This window comes from Cnephaeus nilssonii (genome assembly GCF_951640355.1).
Source record: "Cnephaeus nilssonii genome assembly, chromosome: 8".
NCBI lineage: Eukaryota > Metazoa > Chordata > Mammalia > Chiroptera > Vespertilionidae > Cnephaeus > Cnephaeus nilssonii.
In genome coordinates, this window is record NC_137079.1 from 94286011 (window position 1) to 94301884 (window position 15874).

The window sequence follows — 15874 nt, forward strand, 5'->3', positions numbered from 1 at the left end:
TAAAAAAATCTTTTGTTGAGTATTTCTACCTTCATAAATTAAAATAAGATGAGAATGTTCTTAATCTTATTCACCCACTTGATATTGTTGTATTCCTCCTTACCTGAGGGCATCAAGATAACCTCAGAGGATACAATTAAGACAAATAACTCTACTTTAAAATCATCTTTTAATTGCTCTGTGATTTACATCTGCTTAGCAATGAGGCTAAAACAAAGGGCAATATTATCAAAATATGTTATAAAATATATACTATACATTATATATATATATATATATATATATATATATATATATATATATACTTTAAACGCTTTGCCTACTGCATTTATGAAATATATCACAGATATTTTCAATCCTTGTTTAACTTGGACACAAAACTACAACTTTTTTCATACTGACATGAATTATAATTACTATAAATTTTAAGCTATTGTCATTTCTGGTTCAGGAATTAGTACATCATAAAACTGTTTTCTTCCTGACAGTAATAGACATCCGGAGGTCAATTCAAGTAAATGAGCTTCTTATTTTTGCATTTAATCGATAAAATAAGAGCTCTGCCTCCCTATATGGTGACTGTAAAGTAGACAAAACATGCATGGAGATCTGTTCCTGCCCCCACACCTGTTTAGTGGTGAAGAAATTTACATAATAACCCTATGTGGGAATGTATTTTATTCTAACCTCATATTTGGTATGCTACTTTTCTTTTGGAATAAAGTTTTAAAATCTTTGATGGTGGAACGAGTTTTACCTGCTTGAAATAAGAGGTTTCTCTTGCCATTTGCTAGTAACCAAAAATGTATGCTTCTTTTCAGCTGTTCTTCTGTGTATTTTTAATTGTATGCACTATCTCTTTCTGTTCTAATGGCTGCCCTCGGAATAGGCTGACCTCTGCTCTCCGTATGACATCCTGCAGTTGGATTTTCGTCACATTCGAAAGACTGTTGACACTCTGCTGGCACTCGGGGAGAAACCCCCACAACCAACTTCTGCCCTCCGCTCCAGGGACCTTATAAGCTTCTGTCTTGTCCATATTCTCTTTATAGTGCTGATCTATATCACTTACCGCTGGAATGCCCTGTCCGCATAAAGTCTGCATGTGCATCCAAGCGCTCTGCTCTGTCCCTGATCCATTAGGGGTCCTTCCTCCATCTGACCCTTTGCCTTGCAAACTTCCCTGTTATCTCTTCAGTAGTCTCTTGAGTTTTGAAGCTGAACTTTTACCAATCAGATTTTCCAAAAGCACAAACTTATAGAATGCAGTTCCCTTTAAGTAACTTCTCACTTACTGAAAACAGTGACAACAAAGTGTATTCACACCTCATGCTTCCTCAGCCACAGCCCATCATGCCAGCAGGAGTGCTATACAGATCCTCTTCCCTCTCCCCAGTGAGCGTCACTGCCCTAGGTAGAGTAGAATTTCCAGAACAGGAGCAAAAGGGAATATGAAAATCTTTCCTTTGCAGTATTTAAGTCCAACCCAATTCAGGACTGGGCAATTGAGTTGTAGAGGTTCCCCACGCCCCTTGCAAGGGAGACAGAAAACCAGCATTTTGGCCCAATTTGGTCTATAAAACTCTTCAGTAAAAAAAACACCACACACACACACACAAAAAAACACACCTATTGACCAAATTGAAAAATCCCATCTGGGGAATGACTGCTTTGCTGGTCATTTAGTTGGATTCCTCGCTGTTTCCTACTATGGGAGCTGTGAGGGGGACCAGGGAGGGTTGCCGCCCACTTCTACCCTGAGCCAGCCCTTTTGCCCTGCTGCTTGAGCCAGCTGCACAGAAGGGCGCTAGGGAAGGAAGGGCCATCTGTGTTAAGAGCACCACCTGGGAGATTTGCTTGCACACCAATTCCCATATATTTTTACTTCTCCTTGTTAGCCTCTATAGAAGAGATTTCTATTTTTAAATAATGTAATAGGTCATTTTGGCTTTTGCTACATCACATTCTAACAGCAGATCCAGAATGTGATAAACTTGACTATTTGTTTTTAAATAAAGTCATGAGTCATGGAACATTCTTGGTCCTGGAGCCTGGTTTCTGTGGCAGGAGCTAATAATAATATTGCTCTTATTTTAGAAGAATGTAATTTATCTAATAAATTGAAATTTCCATTTAACCATTGTTAGCATACTGCTTTTATTTTTAAGTAAGCTTAAAGGATTATATATTAACTATATCTGCTTTGGAGTAGGGTGGTCAGTTTGTATTGAAAAGATAAAACCAATAGAATTTAATCTAGGCCAAGATATTTCTGGTTCTGGGTTGTCTTTTTCTAATATGAGAAAGCCCTGCTCCAAGGTTAAGACAATATCCCCTATTTTTCATCTAATCTGGTTGCCAAATATTGTTTATTAAGTTGGGGAGCTGATGGAGTTAACTTCCTCAAGATACTAGTAAATTTCTAGTTTAATGCAATGCAAGTGATCTTCATAGACAGCTACTAAGATGATAATTGTATTTTTATGAACATTTCCATGAATCCAGGCTACTTGAGGATGTAGATAACCCATATAGTTAGACAAGTATATTTATAAAGATTCTTTGTTGCTAATCAGCTCAGATTTTCTAACAGGAGATGACATGATAATATCTTGAGTTAACTTAACCTTTTCATTCTGAGTTTGTGTTGATTGGTGAAATACAGGGTATGTGAAGTTACCAAATTAACCTCAGTTGTGTATAAATAACCTGCAGATGTACTGAATTGTCTTTGGTGCTATCTTGTACTCTTCAATCTGTAACAATAAAATCCCTTTATACAATGTCTAACCAGCACCCTGAGCCATAAGTTCTTAATAAACACATTTTGGGTGATTATTCCAAGTTTTTATCAGCCCATCAATACATTTTTTGTGCATACCCAGAGTGGCGCTCACCATTTCCATCTAGCTCTGCAGTGCATTGAGGCTTCCTTTAATGATCAGCACTGTTTGTTTGTTTTTCATTTGAGGGGGAGGAGGGTACAACAGGGGAGAAGAGAGATAACTTACTGGGTAGCCACCTAGAAGAAAATGTTGTCAATGTAGACCAATCATGTGAGATCAGATTTAGTTTTCTGGGTTGATTCAACATTATTCTCTAACTTTGTTCATATTTCAGTTCGGGTGTCTAAAGTATTTTTTGAACACGCTTTCATTTCTCACATCATTCCTGTATCTGCACCCTAATGTGCTGCTCCTCTAGGCATCTGTTGGATGGCATTTTTTCATCAAGTAGTATGATAGCTAGCAGAACACATTTAATGTAGCCCTTTAGGAAAAACTTGGAATGAACTGTCTTGCCCATTATCAGGCTGTTAATTTGTGTTCAGAATATTAACCCTCTCCATGGTTTTTCCCCAAGGTACCCACAACTCATCCTCTGATGCTGCCATTACAGTGTGCCTGGGGACACCTGGCTGACCGACTTGTCCTCTGCGAGGTGGTCAGGGGTTTAGTTGTGTGATGTGTATGTGCAAACTCAATCTCCTTCCTCCGATAAGAAAGACCATTTTTCAGATTTTCTTCCAATGCCTGATAACAAGAACCAGTATTTATTTATTTACTTACTTACTTATTTAAACAGACTGATCTATTTGAAATAGAAGGTTCTCTTTCTCTAGTTCCTCCAAATGGTGGCAACTCACCACTCAATGTCAGGATCTCTACAATGTGTGATAACTAGTTCCTATTCGTTCCCTCTTTTTATGGATTTGTGGTTTGCATGCAGCTTACTGTCCTCTGGGAGAGACACTTATGAAACAGGGCGTGTGAAAAAGGGGTCCTACAGAGCTCAAAAGTAAAATAATTCCGTAGGGACTTCATCAGTGAGAGCAGATAAGTGAAGGCACTTGATATCCTGATGCCATTTGTGAGTAAGAAATTAAATTTAGTGCTTGGTGGTTTGGATTCTCTCTATAATCCATACCTACTGCTGCTGTAAAGGGAAAACGTTTTAAGGACAAAAGTTGTTCCACCTTCAGGGTAAAGGTAATGTACAATGGGTTAAAATTTCAGGAGTCTAAATTGAGTTCTGATTAGGTGAAAAATATTTTGGTGATTTTATTTAGGAGATTTTTTCTTTAAATTAGGCTTCAGATTTTAAAATTAGTTCTCAATAAACCATCAGGTATATAGAGTGTCTGCTTTTTTTTCCCTTCTTTAACTATCAGGGTCCAGTTCTTTGGATTTTCACCACAATTTTGGTTATGCTTGTGTTCACTTATTCATTCCTCAGAGAGCTCATGTGGCAGAGCAGGAACATGAAGTTCCCCTGTGTTAAAGTACTGGAGACCATTTTGTTCAAGTTTCAATCAAGTTAGTGCAAGGCATGTACATTTTAGGTGAAATGTGCTGATGTGAATGACTTCATTTTGTCCAGCAGTTGGCCTGGGAAGGAGGTGTGTAGCTGTTTGGGAGAATAAGGGATCACAAAAGAGAAGCCAGGCAGTGGCAGGGTGCAGTCTGCCTGCTCCTGCCCCTCGCTGTGAGAAGGAGCCAGTTGAGCTGAGTGGCAGAGCTAATGCCTTTCACCAAGTTGAAGGTTCTCTGATCCCCGACCTGATGCTGAATGTGTTGGGTCTTGCCTAGATAGGACTCTGAGAGTCCAGAGCCTCTTCTGTCTCATGGGCACAAGACGGAACATACTTGCTGTTGATCAAGGACATTATGAGAAGCGGCATGATGTCTGGAAGGGGCCTCAACTCTAATATGATTCACATGTTCAAATCTGGTTCCAGGTCATACCATCTGTGTGACTTCAGTTTTCCGACTCTACATCTCAGTTTTCTTGTCTATAAAACCAAGGTATTATTACGTCTGTCTGACAAGGTTGTCAGAAAGAAATAATCAGTGCAGATCTGTAGCATTGGTGCCAGGCATCTGGGAGGTACCCAGAAAGTCTAAGTCAGCATGTAGTCCTTATGGTGTGCCTGCCGTTGCCAGCCCTGTTTGCTGCGGTTCACAGAGGGGCGGGTGAGGGGATGAGTGAACCTCATTGACTCCACCATCAGAGAAAAAAAACAAAGCATGATTTCTTCAGAGGGGGTCAGAAGCATTATTGTTATGCAAGATAGTAATTATGGCTGTTCTGTGCTAAAAAAGAAAAAAGGAAAAAAAGAAGCTCATGGGTGTACTAGAACAGTGTGCTGCCATATTCTCAAGGAAAGCCATTAGGCTCCTCGAACATTAAAATTTAAATGTATTTGAAGTCAATGTAAAGGTGCAATGATCTCACCTTTAACTCTGTTATATACAAGGTGAGGTGGCCCTTTTCTGTCACTTCTCAACCAGCTATAAATCTATAGCAGTTCCTTTCCCATCCCAACCTCTAGCTCACTCCAGGAATCCCCTCCTCTGTGGCAGGACCAGGGTGATGGATAATGGCTTCCCGGTCCTCGTTGTTACCCCTCCTCATTTCTGGCAGGCTCCCCTTGCTCATCTTGTCAACCAGTGCCTCACCTCGTAATTCTCATCAATGTTCACCACAGTCCAGTGATAAAATAATGGAGCTGCCATGTTGTATGAGAGGGTTCCTATTATGCTAGTCTTCTTAGTACCTCCAACCCCATTAGAGTAATCTGAGGGTACCTCTTCAGGGGGGCTGGTCTATGGAGTACCTTTTCATGTCTTCTATTTGGTTCTCATTCCCAAAGGGCTCGGGAGACCAGGAAGGTGAGAAATGCTGGTTTAAGAAATAAAGGCCCGGGAGAGACAATGACCTTAAGCTAATTCAGTCTGTTATGTCTCCATGACCATTAGCTTGGAACCTCTTCAGCCACAGGAGCCACTGCTCATCAAGGGGACTGGGACATTTATTAATGGAGACCTGTTCCCTCTCAAGCTGGATGCAGGATAGGACATCTAGCCCTGTAAAAGCCATGTACACAGAGATTAGGCCCTGTGGAAATAATACTAGAATTCAGGAACATTCAGGATTAAGCGTAAGTAAACACTGAGGTTGAGAAGCGAAATATCTTGTTCAAAATGCCTGGGGCATAACTTTCATTTTTAAATTTCTATTTGTGTTCCTTGCCCAATGTTCCATCGGTTTCTTAATGCCTTTCTTACTGATTTATTGAGTTTATGAGTCATATAAAACACTTGTAATTTGATGTAAATACTTTTTTATAGTTTTTTTTTTAATCTTTAATTAATGTAGGGAGTTTTGACACATGCAGGCTTTAAACTTTTAAGCAAGGAATTTTTTTATATTTCTCATGATTTTTTTATTTTGCCTTTTTAGCTTAGGCAATAAGAGAAAGTACTATATATTAATCTATATTTTATTAGGAGAGATTTTTAAAAACAAACAATTAACTCTTTAATTCATTTCAGTTTGATTTTAACATAGGTTGTAAAGTGAAGATTTTATTTTTTCCCCCAACTAATGCCCTGCACTAGGAGCTTAACCATATTAGTGGTCATGACCCACCAAACCAGGTGTTGACTTGGGTGCTATGAGAGTCATAAGAATGAGAAAAGCACATCCCACCAACCTTAGCAATAAAATGCCAGATTCGGGTGACTTCACAAGCCTATGGCATCAGGAAAGGGTACAGACTGACCTCCAGCTATGGCACAAGGAGGACACACACTGCCCATCCTGGCCCAGTGCACAGCTCAACTCATCCTTTTTCTTGGTTGACATTCAGCTACTAAGTTGGCAAGGAGCATAAACTTGCATGCCCACCTAATATGCCATTGGCGACAAGATAATTGTATTTCAATGCATAGCAACCAGATGAAATAATGGTTGAATTATGCTTTCAGTAATCAGCTGTCTTATGTTGACATGTGCTACTTCTTAGGCCTAGATTTAGTCTCAGAGATACTCTGAATTTACCTCAAGTTAGGGAAGGAGTTAGAGGTGGGAGTAGGAAGATGATTGAGACAGTGTAGGAAAACTGACATTTTGAGGCAGTACAACAAGTTACTGGATGTGTCATGGTGTGTTCTTTGAATGTCTTTTTGAGACCAGAAGGCCTGTATCTGTACTAATTTGTGGAGAATCCTACCATTGAGGCAACAGGAAGAACTAGTTCCTCAAGCAAGAGTCACATGAAAAGGAAGCAGTCTGTCCAGAGACCCTGATTTGTTCCTGTTGAACACTGTCTCCATTTAAACTTCACTTAAAAACAGCGGTCATTGAGCTGTGGAGAAACAGCCATCATGGAGTAGAAAAGAGGCAGTGTTTGCTGTGGAGTCTTTTCTGAGTCAAGGAGACACACTCTGGAAAGTGATCCCCTCATCCCCAGAGCCAAGTGAAAAAGGCATAAAATTACTTCATCATGTTATTTTATAAACTCTTTAGCATGCAAGGTTCTACATACCGGGAGTGACTCGTGTTGTTTTCCTTGAGTTGTGTGTGCTGGACATTTCCTAAGAGCAAAATTACAACATAAGAAAGTAGCAGGATGTTTGTGTCTTTGACAGCAGTATGAAAGAGACTTAAAGAGAGGCTATTAAAATTAATTATAAGACTGTTCATAAACCAAGAAGAAAAGATGCCAATCCACCAGCATGCCTCCGTTCCAGAGGTCGTAGGAAAAAAATAAATTGAACCAAAGTTCATGGTCAATAGAACAGTGTGTGATCTGTATAAATGAGTATTTGAGTTCCTTTAAAAATGTGTGAATGGGCCATGGCCGGTTTGGCTCAGTGGATGGAGCGTGGACCTGTGGACTAGGGGGTCCTGGGTTCGATTCTGGTCCAGGTCATATGCCTGGGTTGCGGGCTCAGTCCCCAATGGGGGGTGTGTGGGAGGCAGCCTATCAATGATTCTCTCTCATCATTGATGTTTCTATCTGTCTCCTTATCCTTCCTCTCTGAAGTCAATAAAGAAATATATTTTTTAAAATATGTGTGAAAGGCTATTTGCAACTTTGCTTTATAAGAATATAAGCTGCTCTAGCCAGTTTGGCTCAGTGGATAGAGCATCAGTCTGCAGACTGAAGGGTTCCAGGCTCGATTCTGGTGGGGAGCACATGCCTGGGTTGCAGGCTTGATCCCAAGTGTGGGGCATGCAGGAGGCAGCCGATCAATGATTCTCTCTCATCATTGATGTTTCTATCTCTCCCTCTCCCTTCCTCTCTGAAATAAAAAAAAAGAGGAATCATAAAGAATGCTTTTAAAAAATAATAATATAAGCTAATATGCCCTTGATGTGTGGTTTCCAGCTGACTGTGTATGGCTCAGTTATTCAGTATAAAGTTTTGTTAAATGTTTAGATCTATTGCAGATTTCAGGATGACTGGACACTTTTTTGGATCAACCCTTATTTGTGTAAAGTCAGTATTTTCTCTGCAAACACAGTAAAGTTCTATGTAATGGGCTGAAAACAAGAAAAGGAACATGGTCTGAGCTCAACTGCCATCAGTGCTGTTGCAAGATTTTATGATTAGGTACTAGTCATTAAAAATTGATGTTTGTTCTTTCTTTTAGGAAAAACTATGTCTACCCCATCACATCCTTGAAGAGAAAGGCCTGGTCAAAGTGGGCATTACTGTTCAAGCATTGCTAGATGTAACTATAACGAAGGCTGTATTCACATGAAACCAACTCCTGTCCTTGGGGTCGGCCCAAACCCTTCTCCCATCAGAGATCCTGAACTCTGCTCTCGGCACCAGTTCCCCCTCCTCCCACGCATTGCCTGTGTTCATGAGTCTAGTTGCATTTAAGGGAGGACCTAAGAGAAGATATTCTACTTTCAGAACTGACCTCCGACATTAAGATGTGACAGGTATTTATCTTGAAGCCAGTGAGGGAGCTGGTTACGAAGAGCTAACAGCACATCAATGCCTTTACAACCTCTTGCACCCCTTCCATGCTCACCCACTGCCATTACCAAAATACCAAGCACAACTACTTTGCAGCAACATGCACTTGTTTCACTAAAGCCAAACTCATTGTGTATTTAGTGGGGGGATGAGGGAGGGACTCAATCAAGTTTTTCATCACCAAATTTTTCAAGAGATTTCTTGAGACCATTGCCTTTTAAAAATCTATTTTCGACATACAAAATATTTATATAAATATTATTTATTAGTGAGTTGTTATTCATCCTTTGGGTGCAAATTGTAAATTAGGAAACTATTTTATTACTGCTTTTTTGTGGTTAAACACTTTTTAAATTATAAATATTGAGTTATTTTCTATCCTCTTTGGTGTGCATTGTCTGGGTCTCAATAATCATGTTTTCTGGTATATATGACTCAGAAAAATAACAGGTGCTTCTGTGACAAGACCTGTTTTCTGGGGAGGCATTACTTACACTTCGGTTTATAGAACACTGGTCTTGTGTATATTTCTGCATTCCACCCAGTTTCCTACATTCCAGCAGCCCTGTTGACCCCTGATACAATAAACTGACTGAAATCAAGAGAGCGCCCCAAAGTTATTTGTAAATAGCTGTGATGAGGAAAAATACATTAAACTTGAAGATAAAATGTGAACAGTTATTTTTTGGATTCATACTTATTTTGCTATACACAAAACATTCACATTTTAACACAAAGAAGTAATGTGTTAGCATCATGTATCTTGAAGTATAATTTTGCACTGTAACTTGGGAATTAAAGTCTAGTACCAAAGGAAACAAGGAAATGGTATAGGAAAGTGGAGATGATACTGAGTTTATTGTTTAACCAAAAAGTTTCTTAAAGGGCAGCTTCAACTGAGAGTGATCAAGAGTTACGTCAGACACATAAGACCTGGATCGGGAAACCAACACTTCCTACAACTGCCAGTTTTCAAAGAGGAAAAGATTTTGAGATGTGGACATGCTCATTTTATTGTAATTTAGTTGGTGGCTTTCAGAGTAGCCCATAAAACACTGCAAGGTTCATGGTCTCTGGAGTGAAACTATAAAAGTAAGTCAGTAAGTTGGTGAGTTAGCTGCATGCAAAAACGGGTGGGGGTGCAGGGGGATAGGAGAGGGCTAGGGGAAGGTTGCGTTTGTGAGGCTGAGTGGCCTAGCAGGGAGCTAGTTCAAAGGAAACATGACTAAAAGAGAGCCAGCAATGAAAGGTACCCGTGTTGGTCTGCGAGACTCAGACAAGACCTCCCAGACACGACAGCCTGTTGGTAGGCAGTTACATGAATGAGCCTTCACCCTGCTGTCCCGGATATTCCAGTCAGTCACCTTTCACAGTCTTGTGAATGCTCATTGCCTCTTCACCTCTGTGAAAAGCCATTGTAAGCTTTTAGAGCAGCACCAGCCACAATTTGTAAGAGAAATAAAAGGTGAACAAAAGAAAACATACCAGGAAGATGATGTGCATTGAGCACAATCTAACATCAGCCAAGGGCAAAGTGAGGGGTTACTGAACATGGTGGTTTGCATTTGCAGCTTTCAGTTCTTTCCTGTTAAATGTACTGTGCACTTTAACCTAACTTAAAATATATTTTAATATTTTTCTGTACTGCACAAATATCTGTTGTCAAATAGCATAATGATGTAAACAGAAAGTAATTTTGAACAAGGAGCGTATTCAATATAAGCATCATTCAGAGGTTGATTATAGAAATAGGAGTTTTGATTGCTGCACCGTGATGGGCATTCAGATGCAGGGTCCTGAAATATTTTTTATGTGTATATATGGCAACATGAAGCTCTGTAATCCTTGTTTTGAGAGATTTCTTTTTCAAGATTAAAATTTTTCTTTTGATATTAATCTTCAGTATTTTCTTGACGTCTATATAATACAAATGGCTTCTATATTTTGTAAAATGGCTTTCTTTCTTTTAAATGCAGCCCTTGTGTAGCTAAAATATCTTTAAGATCGTTGTACACTGTTTATATGTGCAATAAAATGTGCATTGCCAGCTAACAGTGCCATCAGTGGACAGAATGTATGTAGTGCAAAAAGCCTTCCTTTTCTTATTTAACGGCCATTAAAACTTTGAGTGTGAACAAACCATTTTCTGATTGACTTACCCATGTGATGCAAAGGTTGACACTGGTCACAACAGAAATCTTAGGGGGTCATTGTTTAAAAAGATTGTGACAATCATCTAGTGCATGTTTGTGTGTGTGTGTGTGTGTGTGTGTGTGTGTGTGTGTGCGCGTGCGTGTGTGTGTGTGATTTCCAAACTAAATCTTACCTGGAACCACAGAACATACAACAGTTAAAATAGAGTTAATATGGTGGGATAGGAGTGTCCCTCCACCTATCCCTTGGGTGGTGGCTCCAGAAGTTTCTTGGAGAAAGCCTGAAGGTTCTGTGGTGCATGTTGTAAAACCACAGGGTCTGGTCCTCCTTCCTCAACTGCTTCCTGTGGAATCTGACACTGAGAGAGTAAAGTGGCTCACGGCTGGTATGGCTCAGTTGGTTGGAGTGTCGTCCCACATGCCCAAAGGTGGTGGGTCCAATCCCCATCGGGGTGTATATGAGAGACAACTGTTCAATCTATGTTTTACTCTTCTTTGTACCTTCTTTCTCTCTCTCAAAAAAAAAAATCAGTAAACATATCCTAAGGTGAGGATTTAATAAAAAAGAGAGAGAGAAAGAGAGAGAGAGAGCACGCGTGAGCAAGTGGCTGCTTTGATTACACTTCCTGTAGATCTGGCCAGTGTTACTGTTTTCTCCCATGGACAGCCTGCCTGTGATAGAAGAGCAGCTGCTTTGAAGAATTCATGTCAAAATAGTGACGGATTGTTTCTGTCTTCTCATCCTAACCCATATACAATAGACACAGACCTGAGACCAACAGCCTGAGCAAGAACTGCAGTGACGAGTGTCAGGTCCTCTACATTTAAGATTCATGTTCAGCTATGCCTGGCCCATGATGTTCTCATTGGAAATGCTGCTCTTGTGCCAAACTTCAAAACCTCAGTCGTCTTAGTCTTCTGCACATCATAGAAGTAAGGGCTTCACAAACACTTTGCATTGTAAGTTGGCTGGAGCAACTGAGGAGTGTGTGAGGGCAAAAAGAAAGATGGCAGCGGGAGCACTCGGGAGAGCCTGGCAGGAACATGTTTGCAATAAGTTCATCTATGCAGTTCAGCCATATGGCATTGGCCACAGCTGGAACTATCCCAGAGACCGAGTTCTAGCCAACAGCTGTATCTGGGGGCTTCTCAGTTCTTGCTGGGTTAGCCTGGGAGACCTGGGCAACAGTGAACCAGTAGAGCTGGTTCTCTTAATTTTGCATCTTCCAGGAGGTCAGCTAGCAGAGATCAGGCCACATTGAGTCTGGTATTATCTTCAGAATTGGTACTGCTTGAGTGTGGGGCATGTATGTAAAGCAGGATTCTACCCTAAACCACTGTCTTTACTCCCCACATGCACATGCTGATTGACCACCACAATGGCCAGTATTTTTTAGTGGCTGGTGTTTTTTTCTGAATCATAAGTACCATTAAATCAAGGCTGCTTGTCTATTTTGTTCTCAGCTAATTCTGTTAGCAAAAACAGTGCTTATGTAGTAGGCTTTGAAGAGATGCCAGGTAGGAGAATTAATCAATTTTGCATACATTATCTCAGAAATTCTTACCAAAATGCTATATGAAAGGAATTTGTAGTAGACACCTATGGAGTTACCCACCTAATACCACTTTCTTCTAGGAAGTTAACCCTGCCTTATAGATCATGAGGTTTTTATGATTCTTACTTGACACTGCTTACCTGGCTATTGTTTATTGATTCAGCAGCAGCCACCTTATTCACAATTGACTTAGTCTCTTCCCCAAATGCTGTTTCTGACTAATTAGATCAAGCAAAGACTCAAAGGCTCCAGAGAACCACCTCTGCCTGCAGATTGATTGGATTCAGTCTTGAGTAGCCCTAAACAATGGTCCACAGGTGTGGTGAGAGGTTTCCAAACAGAGTGGGGCAATTGCTTCTGCCTGGAGGCTTATTGGTATCCTCAATCTCTTAATGGGCCTCAGAAACTTCACAGAGTGGGACCAGGGTTTTCCAATAGAGTGGGTCAACTATCCTCCCCCAGGCAAAAACTGCCTGAATAGCAAAGTTCTGCCTGAGAAAGATGATCTCCACAGCAGGAGGGAATGACTCAGCACAGGAAATTGGCATCTGCCTTCTGAGCTCTAATCCCAAAGCCCCCAACCCTGGCTTATGTTTACACAGCTCCAATCCACTCTGCCCTCCCTCTGCTGGATCCCAAAGTGGGTGGCTGCACTCAAAATTCTGTACATTGGCCCTTTAAGAGGGTGTCTGCATTTCCAGCCGTCTCTCCCTGGCAGACAGTAACCCTGCTGCTTTTCACAGCCAGATGTTATGTGGGCACCTTTCTCAGGTCTGGTGCTCTCTGCTGGGGGCCATGCTTGGGGTTAGACCCTAGTGTTCTCAGTAGCAAACCCCCCCCCCCCCCCCCCCCAGATATCTCTCTGGAACTTCAGCTGCTGTCTAAGGGAAGCCCAGCCAGCTCTTTCATGTCTCTGCCCTTCCTACCAGTCGCTATGCAGTCTCCACTTTCCATCCTTGGTTATCGGGGTTCTCTCCAGCTAGTCTTCAGTTGATTATTCAGGATAGTGTTTTTGTATTCTAGTTGTAATTCCAGTTTGGTCCTGAGATCATGTCTGTGTAGAATCCATTTACTCCACTGCCATTTTCCCTTTTTCGTTTAATGGTGGCTTTACTGTACTGTTTCTTAAAGGGACGTTTAAAAGGATTTTATATCTATCATAACCCAGGAAATCTGTCAATTCCTTTGCCTACTTTTGTACCTGATTCTGTCAGGTGATTTTTAGAAGCACACAAAATTAATATTAGGTCATTTTTAGGTTATTTATTGTTTACTATAAAGTTGATGAGATGGTTTCTTATAAACATACTAGAGGCCCGATGCACGAAATTTGTGCAAAAGTAGGCCTTCCTTCCCCTGGCTGCTGGGACCTGAGCTTTCCTCGCAGCCCTGACTTCATCCGGAAGGACGTCTGGCCTAATTAGCATATTATGCTTTTATTATTATAGATGCATCTTTAAAAGAGAAATATTTTGGTGGGGGAAAGATTTTACATTTAGGCATATATCAAGATTCATCCCTTTTCTGGCCAATATTTGCAGCACATAGCAGCTCAAATTTATTGGCTTCCTAAATATCTTCAATGGTCAATTCCATGTTGTAACTGAAGGTCTTTTTCTTTATTACAGTTATCCTTGGCTATATGTCAGCAATTATTTACTGAATATTTAAATGTTTTTATGTTTACCCTGCAACTATTTTCTTATAATGAGGTACCAAGTTGGCTATATTACAGTTCCCGGTTATTCAATCTAGCTATTGCTCTGAAGGGATTTTGCAAATATAAAATCCCTAATCAACTGATTTCAAATAAGGATAATTTTCCTCACTTAGTTAGAAGGTCTTGAAAGCAAGACTGAGGCTTCCTCAAGAGATTAAGAAATTCTGCCTATGGATAATAGCTGCAGCCCTTGCTCATGGAGTTCCATTCTGCTCATGAATACATCTTTGACCACATGGGGCGGCGATTTTGTGTCTTGGAGTGATGGTCAATTTGCATATTACTCTTTTATTAGATAGGATCTGCTACTAGCTATTCTTCTCTGACTAAATTCTCAACTAATACACTGACCTTAGGACCACATAGCATTTTCTTTACAAAGGAACTACCAACATGTAAAACATTTGTGATTTACATAACCTTATTAGAGAAAAGTAGAGTGTGTAGACTAGAACAGTTTTGTATGTAGCTCACTACAGGGCTCAATTTTCACTAATATTTAAGTAGCACTAATTTTTAAAACAACCTAATTTATATTTAAAAAGTACTAATTTTATAACTTTAAGAACCTGATGTCTTATTCCATTACCACATAATACACGTTCTTATTGAATGTTTAAAATATATACACTTTGTGCTCTTTAACAGAAAAATATATATTTTTTAAAACAACCAGATTTCATCTATCATGTTTCAAGTTTATCCATTAAGTTCTTAAAGGAACACAATCTGGTATTACAAAGAGACTGATTACTTTTCTTGGTGAACTCAACAAGCTAAATTTCTACATGTAACTAAGAGAAAAATCTTTGTTTATAGTAACACATGAAACTTATGTTTCCTTAATAGCTATTTTCAGATAATTCATATTCTTATATTTGAGATACACCCATAAACCAATGTCCATAAATCTACTTGGCTCAAAAGATAAGAAGTATCATTGGATTGGATTTAGGAAATCTGGCTCCTAATCTTAGGTGTTCCACAAATAACTGTATAATGAGAAGGAAAATTCACTTAACCTTTCTGAGCCTACTTCCTGATTCAAAGCTAGCATGTAATTATTAAATGACTACTAGAAGCCAAGCAGTTGCTAGACACTGGAGATATAACAATGGACATGACAAAAACAGTCTGCACCTTCAGAGGCTTAACCTTTTGCACTCGGATGTCGAGTGTGACTCGACACGGTTAGCATCGGTAGCAGGAATCGAGAAAAAAGCAAACGAGTGCAAAGGGTTAAAGTATGGAAAGGTGAAGAGTTCGGGCTAAATTACTTTTAAATCCTCTGTTCCACAGTTGGCATTCTGATTTGAATGGGATTACATTCATATTGTGACCTGAGGTCAAACAACGATATTTCCAAATGACCAAAAAAACTATAAAGTATTATGGATTTCCCATGTGAACACTGGTAAATAACTTTTAAAATCAGAAGAAGTTTTCATATATTTATTCAGAAGGTGATTCAACTATAGAATGAAGCATTTTTAGCACTATGAAATACAATGTTTTGAAATATTTTTCCCTGCAATTATTATAATTTTTATAATCCTGAAGAGATTCTCATATCTGAAGTTTTTTAAGCATTCAGGTATTTTGCATGATGTCTGATGTGATCAGTAATAAAGGTAGCAATGAAGTAGTAGCTATGATCATAACCCTAGAA

General features: G+C 39.7%; 2 protein-coding genes across 11 annotated transcripts in view; one reads left to right on the top strand and one right to left on the bottom strand.

Moving 5' to 3' along the window:
* The window catches only part of LRCH1 (leucine rich repeats and calponin homology domain containing 1), a 230572-nt gene extending 219749 nt beyond the window's left edge, over window positions 1–10823 (top strand). For 4 of the 6 annotated variants that reach the window (XM_079778890.1, XM_079778891.1, XM_079778886.1 and 1 more), the window contains one exon: window positions 8442–10823. In XM_079778890.1, the coding sequence (XP_079635016.1) occupies window positions 8442–8552 (111 nt within the window). In that variant the 3' untranslated portion in view covers window positions 8553–10823. The other 2 variants (XM_079778888.1, XM_079778889.1) reach the window with 1 other exon arrangement.
* Window positions 10824–15639: 4816 nt separating this feature from the next.
* ESD (esterase D) overlaps window positions 15640–15874 on the bottom strand; it is a 30383-nt gene continuing 30148 nt past the window's right edge. For 4 of the 5 annotated variants that reach the window (XM_079779473.1, XM_079779476.1, XM_079779474.1 and 1 more), the window contains exon 10: window positions 15641–15868. In XM_079779473.1, coding sequence (XP_079635599.1) covers window positions 15788–15868 — 81 coding nt within the window. In that variant the 3' untranslated portion in view covers window positions 15641–15787. Of the gene's footprint in view, window positions 15869–15874 lie in introns of all 5 variants that reach the window. The other variant, XM_079779472.1, reaches the window with a different exon arrangement.